Source organism: Diadema antillarum, unplaced genomic scaffold (assembly GCF_040938485.1).
Source record: "Diadema antillarum isolate AM-2024a unplaced genomic scaffold, OU_Dant_1.0 seq00001927_RagTag, whole genome shotgun sequence".
Classification (NCBI taxonomy): Eukaryota; Metazoa; Echinodermata; class Echinoidea; order Diadematoida; family Diadematidae; genus Diadema; species Diadema antillarum.
In genome coordinates, this window is record NW_027272590.1 from 331336 (window position 1) to 344686 (window position 13351).

The following is a 13351-nucleotide window of genomic DNA, read 5'->3' on the forward strand; positions in this document are numbered from 1 at the left end:
AAAGGTTACTAGGTTCTGACCGAATTCGGGCGATCTGGGCAAACGGAACGGGTCATAAACTGAAATATATGCAAATCTCTGGCATCCAATAAAATGACCTTGCTTGTCTGATTTCATCGGGTATATAAAAGTCATTGCCCCTTAAAAACCTTGTCGATCTGTGCAAAAATCTCAACGAACATTGTTTAATTCAAGGGAAAAATTCCTAGTACAGACATATCAAGTACTAGTAATAACTATAATAGTTTCACTTGTATTGTCAACATTTTGAGGTAATAATTTTGTTACGCGATAGATTTCATTTGCAATACTTATTCAGTGCAACTTGTAAATTTTGTTCTTTCTTATCTCGATAAGATAACAGTTAATGTCAGTATTTGATGCCCCCGTCACCAGTGAGCTCTTGTAATTAGCCTTAAGATAGGCGGAGTTTTTATAACCGTAATTAGATGACATCGGTGAAAAAAAAATGAACTAAGAACGAATGTATGTACTCGTCTGAATAAATGGAACGTTGGCTGACTGGGTCTGGATGGACAGGCGTAGGCAACTTTGAAATAAGATACATGTAGTTACAGGCGGCTTTTCGTTTAATATAAGGTTAATTCTAATTTCCGATTAAATTCAAATCAACTCTTATCTCTAGTATCATAAATTCTTTCAGATATAATTACAACAACTCAACGTAATGCTGAATACATAAACATAAATTAAAGCGAAAGAGAAACAGGCATTCTAAATTTCGATAATTCTAGACACGGTCAGACCGGATGTCAACCAATGTCTATGTATAGTAGATAGAGAGAAATTTCTAGCGAGACATCAGCTAACTTTATTCTTCAAGGCTTCATCACAAATTTTACAGTTTTTCTTGATTGTGAACACTTTAAGCTGTGACACAGATTTACACACAAACACACCCACACACACACACGCATACCCGCGTAATTACGCATGCATATTATGAATAATGCATTATGAAATCAGCGATTATCTTTAGAGGCATTTTATGTGAGGGACGGAATACATTTCTTCTTCGTAAGGTTAGTCTTCACGACAAACAAAAAAGAGAGAAAGAAATGTAATATTAATGATTTGCTTGTAAGTCGGTGGGAAGCATCTGAGGTGATGACGTCATCAACTACAATGTGATCATACCTGCGCATCAATGTTTAGTAGAAAAAGAAGTGAAACCTTGAAATTCTGTAACTTTCGTATAATATTTCGTCCGATTGCAATAACACTTTCAATCCTTTGATTTGAGTGACGTTACTTTAAGTCAAAAATCAAAATCAGCTCGAACATGGACTGAGTGGAGTGAGGGAGTGGGTCTGTTTGAGAGTGCGTTGAACTTGGACGCACCTGTGCTAATGATTGGCCCGAACGGATTCCTCGCATCACCGATCACGGAACAGTTCCACCGCTCGGTGCTGAACTGCCGCTGGCATTCGATGATCCCGACTTTGGCCCCCTCGCTGATGATGTTGATGATGTCGGGCGTGGATTCGCAGACTCGGATCTGTCGTGGAAGAGATGAGAATGAAGGATTAGATGGGGAGAAGGGGTGGAGGGTGGGCAGAGAATTCGGGATTCACTCTCTGCAGTGAAGTTACAATAACAAGTGGTGAACATCACATGTCAGCAGCCATAGACGTTATTTATCATCATCAATGATTTCAACGATTAACTCTTTAATTTGATGTGTTTGTTTTTTTCTGACAACAATTTGACGTGTTCCAGAACAAACAAAAAAAATCTCCCTCTTTAGAATTTTCGTCATCTTTATAATAGTCACTGGCATCATCATTTTGACGTAGCAGTGATATGGGAGCTGATTACAATCATCATGGACATCAACGTGACTTTGAACGACTGAAGGTGCAGTCTCCTTTCTAAACATCGTCACCATCATCGTCGTCACCATGATCATCGTTATCAAAATCATCGTTGTCATTATCATAATCATCATCATCGTCATCATCATCACCATCGTCACCATTATCGTCATCATCGTCATTGTCTTTGGCGTTGTTGTCACTGTTCATATTGTTTAATTGCTCCGCCAAGCTGATACCACCTATAACCATTCTCTAGTAGACACCAAAATATCACCCCATCATTGTTACCATCTGTATCATCATAACATTGACCGTTGCCATAGTGATTTGATTGCATCATTATGACAACCATCTCCAGAAACGTTCAACCCGTTATCACCACCGCCATCATCACATTGTCATTACCCTGACAACGTATTATCGAAGATGACATCATTATCATCGCCATTCTCGTCATCTTCGTTACCATTGTTTTCAAACGTCACAAACGTCGTCAACGTCGATTTCGAAAGCACTATTTTCTTATCATCTCACTTGCTTTACTTTCGCTACACCCTTAACATAATTTATATGGAGTGTTATCGTTTTTTTCTTCCTTCCTTCCTTCCTTTCTTTTTTTCTTTATTCATTCATTCATCCATCTGCTCTGTGGGTATCTGTATATTTGCCATGATGACCATTACTAGTACATGTATATGGTGATTTTCCCATGTCTGTCATTAGCATAGCCAAATTGCTAAGAATTTTTGATCGCCATTTTTTTTAATCGTCCTAAATGTCTGTAAATTAATAATCTTTTCGATTTCTACAAAAATTAAGCCAGGAAATACAACCATTCTCTGTCATTCAAAGTTCCTTCATTGGATAATCAAACGGTCAGTTCAGAGTGTCCAAACCTGTTCTGTGGTGAGACCAGGGACCTGTCTACAGAGAGTGCCGGGGTCAACCATGATGTTGGTGACTGGCGGCGAGGTGACCGGCCGCTGCTGGGGACTCGAACCCGGTCCAACGCTCACTGTGCCCAGCGACGCAGCGCCAAGCCACCTGCAAGGGAGAAGGGTGTGGGGAGGGGTTGTAAAACAAGGTTGGCAGAATGTTAATCAGTGATTTCATCCTCAAGAACACGTAGAAGTACAATGTGTAATCTCTCATAATAGTAACAACAAGTCAATGCTAACGCCAGTAAAGCGAATAATGACAGTGTAGCAAGAACAAGCAAGAAGAACTATATCTAGTAAATGTATCATAATAAGAACTGATAATAAGGTCTTATTTATCCAGGGTAGCCTCCTCAGTGTTGCCACTGCTCCACCAGAGGGCACTGTCATTATTATTACCCCAGCGTTGCCAGGTACCCATTTATACACCTGGGTCGAGAGGGACTTGGGGGGTAAAAATATCTTGTCCAAGGAAGTAAGCATTGGGCGGTATTCGAACTCGGGTCCTCCGGTTGGGAGTCGGGAGTCTTATCCACTATGCCACACCACCCGCGGGATCACTACAATAATAACAATAACGGTCTTCTTTGCACAAAGTGTAGCCTCTCGGTGTAAGCACTGGTCTCCCAGAGGATCTTGCCATTTATTGTCACCCCACCATTGCCAGGTACCCATTATACACCTGGGTGAAAAAGGGACAAAAGATGGGAAGAACATTTCGTCCAAGGATGTACAAGCCGGGGCAGAAGCTGCTGCTCTACGACAATGGTGATGTTAACAATTTGTATATGTTCAACGCGAAGGAGACTTGTTGAAACTGTTCTCAGTGCTTTGGTCAGGACGAGAAGGCGATAACTAACCTAGATGTCTTCTTTTGGACATGAGAGGGAAAACTCATCTAAACGCCTTCGTCAGGCGTCAGACGCCTTCTTTTGGACATGGAAAGGAACTCTCTTCTAGATGCCTTCTTCAGGACAAGAAGGCGCTAACTAACTTAGACGCCTTCTTTTGTACATGGAAGGAAAAACTCATCTTAGACGCGTTCTTCAGGACAAGAAGGCTCTAACTAAACTAGATTCTTTGTTTTGGGCATGGGAGGGAAAACTCTTCTAGACGCCTTCTTTAGAACAAGAAGGAGAAACAAGGAGGTGAAAACTCGCCAAGACGCCTTTAGTAGAACAAGAAGCCAAGAAGGACACTTATTCAAATTCGCAAGGGCGTTTGGTCACGACAAGAAAGTCAGAAGGCGACTTGCTAATGCATGCCAAGGCACCTTGTCGCGGGGAAAAGGTAAAAAAGCTCAGGACAATTAAGGCGGTACCTTGGCGCCTTGCGGAGTGTAAACAAGTCGCCTTCTTGTACATAGTCGCTTTCTCGCCTCACGAGTTAGAGCAAGTCGCCTTCGGACGACTACTAGCATGCACCCACTTTCAGATACAAAGACACAAGGGGGGGGGGGTGTAAACAAAAGAATTCAACCCTGTCGAAACTTGGAATAACTGGGTGTATGATGAACGCTGGACAGCGGTCGATTTATGATCATGAAACCATATTTACAAGAGAAATTAAACATTGAACTTAACAGTCTAATGGAGGCAGGAATTCATTTGTATAAGGGCTCAAGGAAATCGCATGGATATTTCTTTGAACATTTTAATCTTCTCCATTGCTCCGTCGAGAGTTCATATTAGTGCAAAATTTAAGACCATCATGCTACCAACTGGCATTTAGAACGCCGATGTTTTGTGCAAATTGGGAGGGCTCTCCAAAAAGAGAGATATACAGCCTCGCGGGGCGGAATATGACGGAGCGACTACCTGTGTGCGAGGTCGCTGCAGCGTCGACAACTCTTGCTACCCTCTTCTTTTTGTACAAAGGAGAACGAAAAGAAAAGAAGAAAAGTTCCTTGGAGTCGATACACATTGTCAACGCGGTACACCTGTTGAAGAACATTCTGATGCATGGGTGGAGGGGGGAAAAACATCCCCCCAATCCCACGGTGATGATTAACTGTCGATGTGCGTTGCACCCTTGTCCCGTGATACAGGGACCCGAGAGGTAGTTGACAGAAGAGGACGCAGTGAACTTGCCCACTGGGAGATGCTCCGGTGAGAGACCGGGGCAGCTCGAGATGGGAGTCGAATCATTATCCTTCGATTTGAGGCTCCCGAAGGCCGCCGATGGGACGCGCAACCACAGTTTACGACCCCCAGGACCAATATTCTACACACAACATATTATAGGCCTACCTATAGACCGAGTACACTTTTGATCATGGAGCTGTGTTTGAAAGTTCCTTTTACTGAGGACAGCGGTAGCATTTTCCTCATTTCTTTCGAATGACGGCTTTAATAAACACGTTCAATCGTATCTCTTTGCATCTTTTGGTGCATGTAAGTGGAGATTGGAGATTACGAAGTTTGCATACTGCATGCCTCTGGCTGTCTCCCACGATTCTCGACTAAAGTGCACTCTTCTTGGTCAACGGGGAACATTATGTGCTTTTTAATTGTTATGTACACTATCTCCACCTTCTAAAGAGAGTTTATTGTCTACTCGTGTGGGCTAGATCATAGTTATGTATTTACGTTTGTGGAAAGAGTCAACTACAGAAAACAAAGAAAACAAAGGAAAAATACGATGTACTTCATCAATAAAAGCAGACACTGATAATACAGGCACTATATATTGTACCAACGATATCGAATACATTAGACATAGAGCCGAACACCATTAACAGTTTTTAGTTAGAGATAATAGCCAATTCATGTCAATGTCATCCGAATGCTTAAATTGCAATAGCCTCGACTTTACTGTGTGTGCCAAACTACGAAATGACATTAACCACTTGCTGTTGTTACAACGTTAGCGATATTATTGTGGTTAGTCCAATGAAACAATGACTGCCTTACAAGACATTCACTGTATACGGATTAAACAGGCAGAGAAAGATACTGCACACACCAAAAAATGCAGCTATATAAAGCAAGAAATTGAATATGATACACCTAGAAAAGCATGAACCACTGGATCATATTGTTGAAGAATGGTGGTTCGTCTTGCTTGAACAAACTACATTTGTATTCATGCTTTCTTCGCAGGCGTGGATCTCCCTATCCCTGCCTCGCACGCGCCAAACTACCCTGTACCAGGGAGGTGGAAGAGAGTTGTCTTCCACCTGCCTGCATGTATACGGATCCGATTTTCTGGTTGAAGTCAAGCGTCTGTGAGGGTACATTCTCAGTCGCGAGATGGAGTGTAGTCTTCCCCACCCCTTCTCCCTCCGTCCTGTAGAGAAAGGGCGTTGGAACACTTTTATCATTTTGGGAGAGAAATATATCAAACCAAACTTCTCAATTTTGACTTTTCTTGTCGTGGAAGAATTTTGTTACAGAAATTATCGCTACTGAATTGACACCACGGAATTCAACTGCATATTGCAATGTATCTTTATTGGAGAGCAATTAGAAGGAGTTGATTACAGCCATTTAATCTGCACCAAAGTCAGAAAGAAATTTACAAACATTTGCTAGTTTGAGAGACAAACAGAAAACTCGGTCTTCGAAACTGTGTTGCCCACATACGACAATTAACAAGGAAGAGTTTTTCGTTTTAATTCTGCGATCGAATCAAACAGTCATATAAGAATAAGAAAGGGGTCAATGAAATATATTTTTCACAAGTCCTTATGAAAAGTAACAATGAATGTTAAATGAGATATTACAAAAAATACGACAGAAAACCACAAAAATGTAGTTTTTGGTACCTGTTGGGTTAAACAAGATCATTATCGTCTCCATTCCACGATGATATAGCTTTACATGATAACTATTTCGGTGATTGACCATTTGACCGGAAATTGTCTACCAAGAAACCAACGCAACGAAATGATTATTAAAACCAGAATCAACTTCGACAGAATAATACAGTTGGTGAAAATTCAACAAACGGGAGGTTAATTAAATGCACATTTATGATGACTGTTAACCCCATTTTCCTGTGATTAAATTGAGAACCGAAGGCAGTCTGGAAATATGATTTCTGACAGAAATCCCTATTAAATCTTAAACCAAATGACGGGGAAATACAGTCATAAAGTTATCGAGTTTCGATTACGAATAAACGATATGTAGGAGCATGAAGTATTATTCAGAATTTAATGGAGGATATTTATCTAAATTTGCATCTAATAAATACCTCTGGAATGAAAGAAACTCAAATGGAATAGACAAGTTATTGTGCGTGCGTGTTTGCTCGATGAAACGGTAGGGGGGATTACAAAACGCCTGAGGGGTTTGACAAAACCCGAGTTTTGAGGTAACTTTGTCAAAAGCTATTAACAGTACTAATAAAATCATCACGAAGTAGTGTGTAAGATACTGTAGGTCTGAGTTAACCACATATTTTGGCTAAACTTGTTTACAAGTCTTGAGAGTCAGTTGAAATATTATGACCATTATTAAAAATAAGAGCAAGAAAACACAGACACTCACAAACAGTGAATTAGGCCTACACAATAGGTAACGTTTGTTCAATCATACACAACAAACTGGATGATTTTGCAAGTGTGCTTGTAAGGCGAGGGGAAAGAGGTTAGTGCGAAGGAGTTGAGGAAGGGATTCGCAGATTCCATTTTGCTTGTACTCAGCGAGGAAGATTACATCACTGAATGTGTGTGCCATGTGCCAAGCCCAAAACCCAACGTTTCAAATAATAAATTCAATGAAACAAGTTTTCCCTTATCTGCTCCATAAGTTTAAGGCACGTCAGCTCACTTTAGCTAACGAGATTTGTTTCCCCGATACAACATTGCATCTTTTCCTGCTACATGTATTCGATTCTTGTTAACTTCATGATTGTCGTTGGGATGTTCAACCAGAAAATCCACGTACATTATCGATAATAGAAATAGATCTGTTTAGATAGCGATATAGTGTGGATGACGATTCCCCCACCCCCCACCCCGACCTCGTCTTGTCTGCTCAAATTTATGAGCTCCATGCCTCATTAAAGTCTCTATAACATCTGTCAAATTAGCAACATTTACGATTCGATCGGGTATTAATGGATGTTACTTGTATACACGGGCAGACAATCAATCGCCTGACAAATTTCAGCGGGTGCCACATGTACTTTTTCACAAGCGAATTGCTCGCAGGCGAATCCCTCTCTCTCAAAAAAAGATGATATTTACGAAGGCGAAATACCTCGGGGCTAAAAGGCAAGGGCGTCGTTTAGCCTCTGGTCTCACCACAATGCACACGCATACCAGCAGATATTCCCCCCTTGCATGAACGGAGGGGTGCAGAGATCCACCCCCGCTCAATGGCGGGGACTGGTGTTCTTAAACGCGCTGCGGTGCGAGGAATTCATCCAGTCGATCAAAGGTACAGGTTGTTCACGAGACAACAATTATGACAAAGGACAGTCAATTTTGAGCAGATATTTGGACGTAAATAGGGTCGACTGTATCATATCATCGTCCTCGCTGGTATTGTCGGAACAACCCTTAATGTGGTTCCGCTCAATTTCACGTAATTAAGCATAAAGCGGAAACAAATTTAAGCCCCCACCCATTTATGAAATCGCATTTTTCTTCCCTTGGCTTTCCCCCATTTGTTCGTGTTGCAATGGATTCTTGTTAAAACTTGTAAAAAGTTAGTGTTTCGTGACTGCGGGGCCCCTTCGGATAAGCACGCGCACTAGTAGTGTGTCTTCTCCGTCTTTCCCCCTAATAAAACATTTCTATGCGATGAACAAACAGGAGGAGAAAAAACAACAACAACAACAACACACACACACAGGTGGCTGAATTCATCTTATAATTTGTGGATGTTAGGATTGCGTGTTATTTACCCATAATGATAGATAAGTACGAAGCATTAACAAATTGCAAGTTGCATGACGCACGGTGGACTCTATACAGTAGTTTCATGCACCTGTTCGTAAGGTGATTCTCCGAAATCACGTGACAAAATGGCTCCAAGGATTAGGATATGCAATCGAGAGTATAAAACAGCCCTAACTACTGAGTAATTGTATCCAACATTAGGTATGCAGGTACAGGTTTTGTATTTAATGAGTTTGGGGTGGGTTGGGGGGGGGGTATACGACGAAAGATTATCAGTATTTAGCTGGCTGGTAATGGGAAGACATCTACACTGCAGTTAGAGAAGAGGTATGTTATCTAGGAGATGAAGGGAGAACGTTTTAGAGTATGAGGGTGTACGTACTGCAACTGCCTGGTATCTGACGAACTTTCGTTATACACTACAGTTAACACCGAGAGAGTGATGTGGTGTGCGGAGGGGAAAGTGGTCCCCCAAGTGCGAGATGCTGTTCAAAAAAGAAGACGGTGTCGTAGTGGTTAAGTGTCAAATTAGATGGAAGTGTTCTCAGAAGTACACTTGCATTATCATGTGGATTCAATGTATGAAGAAAGACTCTTAGAACGTCTATAGTTACAAAAGTAACATAGGAGAGTCCGTTAAAATTGTCGCCTAATTGTATAGCATAGATAAAATTCATTGTTTCTAATGAAAGTGCACATTTTCCCAACTTACAGGTCCTAACAGAGATATGTGAAGACCTTTTTTTTTCTCCACTATACTTTCTGGAGGAGGTATAGGCAAGTGTCTGTACAATGTCCTAGAGAAATTATTATTATATACATGTACATTTTTTTTGCTTGTGAAATTATAGATTATAAACGTAGCGTTACTACGGAGCTGCACTTGGATTTAATAACTTATAAAAATCGCAGGGATTGTCCAATTCTCATCTAACATTCGCTGCCAGGGCATCCTTTATCTTTTCCTATTCGCTGAATCCACATACATGTAGCCTATAAAATTATGTTTGGGGAAAACTTCTCTCTTTAAAAACAAACAAACACGCAAACAAACAAACAAATCTTGACAAAAAATTATGGTAATATATCATGGTCTGTACTAGAATGCGCTCTGCTCTTTCAACATGAAGGTCCGGAGTGTCAGGGCACCTGTATTCTTCAGAGAGACATCTTGTATCCGCAACGATTCCCACCACCTCGATGTACAGTGTATGTGTATGGGCACCCATCAGGAAACTAATCACATGATTATTGAGGTCGGATCAGGGTTGTACCAGCATGGTTAGATCATGGACCCTGTATACGTGGTAGGGTCCATGGTTAGATTGAGCACTGGACTGCCTCCACAGGAGTGAAGTTGAGAGCACTGTGTAGGAACTATACATTGACTGCATGTGCTGGTATGATCCAAGTGACAAGGATAATCAGATGTTATGACGCGTCTTTAGACCTTTGACCTTTGACCCTGTGGCATTGCGCAACAGCGACGATAGTGACATCAATATCAACACGCTTAGAAGAAATGGTGTCTTATACAAGTCTCGGGAGTTTTCTTTGAGGAAGGTGGAGAAAGAGATGGTGTCAGCAGGGAGGTGAAAGAGAGATTCTTCCATCTCCCTGGTGTCAGTACAGATTCTTGGAGACAAGTTGTCTCAAGTCGATAACGGATCTGGATAGAGACGTGGTAAACCAATTCCTTCAGCAGTTCAGAGACCTCAATTTACAACAAGGGAACCGTGCTCTAGAATTGAGCGTTGTCCAGCGGCATGGTGTGTTCGATAGTATCCCCAGTATGGCAGTCGGATGTGGTCTCTTGTTGGTACAACTAGACTGGTATCTTTGGGAGTATGATGGTCCCTTTGGAAGAGGTCGAATTCCGGAAGTCAATTGGTGTCTAAGGGGGAGATATTACCCCAAAGGGCGATGGTAACTTGATGATGAGATGTTGTCTCTCCAGGATGGACTAGATGGTTATCCTTCATGTGACGCGGTAGCCTGTGGATAAGGTGGTTGAGTTGGTGTATCCAGGGAGGTGGAAGAGAGATCCACCTCCCTGGTGTATCCGAGAGGGCAAAGTATATCCCTGGTGGAAAAGGTGGCATGTATGGTAGAAGCAGGGAGGTGGAAGAGAGACGGGGTTGGTCTTTCTTCCACCTCCCTGGTAGAAGGTGGTAACGATGGTGTAACCATGGGAAGTGAAAAGAGAATCCACCTCCCTGGTGTATACTTGGTATTCAGGGGCGGAAGATGGGCTCTCAGGTTTAAGATCTTGACCCATTGGGAGTATTGAGAAAGATATTGCAAGTCGAGCAAATGAGGTGTTGTGAAACGAAGAAGTTAAGTGGATGTCCTAACGAACATATTCCAACTCGGTTGAATCAATGTAAAGGAGATGAAAAGACGAACGATCTGGTGGTTGAGGTAGTATGGGTGAAGATGGGGTTACTGGGTAAAATTGAGGGTGTGGTTGATGCCGTACATAATGATATTCCGTGTCATTCAGTGGTAACGAGCAATGAGGAAAATGAAAACTTTTCAATGATATTGCACTCGTTACATAACAAGAATTAAAAAAATATTATTAAAGTTATTATATAATATGCCAGTATTGAGATAACGCTTCAAAAAAAGAAAATAATCAAAATATAATTTATAAATACAAAATGTAACTACATAAATTGTATTTCGACGATTTTCTTTGTTTCTCTGCTGCTACAAATAATCTCAAATACCTCAAATAGATAGAAATTGATATAATACTGGTTTTGCATTTAAACACTTCATAGTACATGTACATATATCTAACCTAACAACGACGCGCTATCTGAAACCATTTTCTCACGATTCGATTCAGCTGATCGTGGATCGTCACTTTGCGTTCTCCTCGTCTATAATACGAAAAGAATTTGAAAAAGGGGTTCCAGAGAACAAATGGAGATAAAGGGGAAGGGAGAGAGAGAGAGAGAGAAAGAGAATCTTGAACCAATCCGGAAAGAAGGTGACACTCCCCATCCACGTTTCGGTAAATTGGCGGAAACGTCCGTCACTGAAAGCATGAAGTAATGATATGCAACAAGAGTGCGGGGGAGGGGGAGGGGGGGGGGGGGCGTGTCCACCTCATTAATGCTCCCAACGTTGAAAGGTGCGTCACTACTTTAAGAACAATGGAGTGAGAGGAGATGAGGGTGTGAGGGACCAATAACTTTTACCAGGTAATTAATGAATTTAAGAAGAAAAGAAAAGAAGATCTTTATGACCTATCTATACGTGAGCGGAAAGGGGATAATGGCGACTCTCTGTGATGTTGATCATTGATAGATTGAATAATAGAGTAGACGATTCGATTTTAAGAGGTTCGAGCTGCACGTTGGCTGGTGTGAGTAACGGGAATAACAAGTGAGAGAGGATGAACTGTTGATAATGAGCTGATGAAATTAGATGGTAGAAGAAACAAAAAACAACAACAGAATGATAGATCAAAGGAAGGGGGTGTATGGGGTGGGTGAGAGGCGAGGTGAAAACTAAAATGAGAATGACAACAGCTTGTCAACACTAGCGGAAAATCCTGGCTAAAAATGTGTCAACAGGCAAGAAAAGTGTGCCCAAAAATCGGCAAGTGATGACTCAAAGCAATAAAAAGCTCCCATGCAGGACGATGTTTCTGGAGCAGACGAGAAAGATGAGTAGCATATTGTCAAGTCAGACACGTCCCATCTTCAAATCACTTTGGGACGACCACCTCCCCCCCCCCCCCCCAAAAAAAAAAAAAAAAGAGATAAACTCCAGGAAGTCATAAACTGAAGGCATCACCTGCTGGAAGCATCATTGTATCTATCACATCGACATCAAGGTTCCACAGTTTCAATCTCACAGGCCTGCTCATCCCCAGACTTGCTTGCTTTCAAAGTCATCGTCGTTCTGATCGTGTGCACGTGCTTGTAGATTTTTTTCGAACATCAATAAGCATTTCCGGTCGCAAGATGACATAATTCAGTGAAGACCGGACTAAGGAGATGATAAAATATTCTTCTGGTATCATTCTCTCAGAATCTGGTGTCAGACAAACACAAGGGCCAAGACATTCCCCTTAAAGGGATGGTATAGTGCTGGTTGGGATGAGGATTCAGGTTTTAACTTTTTGTGAGATAATTAGAAACCACTTATATGAAATATTGAAGAGCATACATACGATTCCACTAGGAAGTAAAAGTTTATTTGACGAAAATCGGTTTTAAAATGGCCGAGATATCATAAAACAAAGATGATCTAATAAAAAGTTGGTCCCACCTTTTATTAGAACCACTTTGTTTTTCTTTGTTTTTGGATATCTCAGCCATTTTGAAACCGATTTTCATCAAATGATTTTTTCATTCCTGTTAGAATCGTATGCTCTTAAATATTTTATATACATGAAGTGTGTGGTTTCTAATGATCTCACAAAAAGTTAAAACCTGAATCGCCATCTCAACCAAAACTGTACCATCTCTTTAATTGCTTACGATCTGAGAAAATCTTCATTGTGCCGGGATACATGACTCGACATCACGGTTGGAAGAGTGGATGACGTCGCGTTTCCATGGTGACTGCAACATCACGATATTTCACGAAGACAGTCCCAGAAGTTTCCCCTGGGAAGGTCGAGTAAATTCGGAATCTTTCAATGACCGATCAGGACTGAAGATACAGTCTGTACTACCGATCTGTGTGGAGTCGATGACATTTTT

General features: G+C 41.3%; 1 protein-coding gene across 1 annotated transcript in view; it reads right to left on the reverse strand.

Annotated features, from left to right (window-relative positions):
• The window catches only part of LOC139713220 (protein Wnt-7b-like), a 33178-nt gene that overhangs the window by 14142 nt on the left and 5685 nt on the right, over positions 1-13351 (reverse strand). The window contains exons 2-3 of the mRNA XM_071624965.1: positions 2735-2882; positions 1363-1519 (exon numbers count right to left, since the gene is read on the reverse strand). Coding sequence (XP_071481066.1) covers positions 1363-1519; positions 2735-2882 — 305 coding nt within the window. The remainder of the gene's footprint in view (positions 1-1362; positions 1520-2734; positions 2883-13351) is intronic.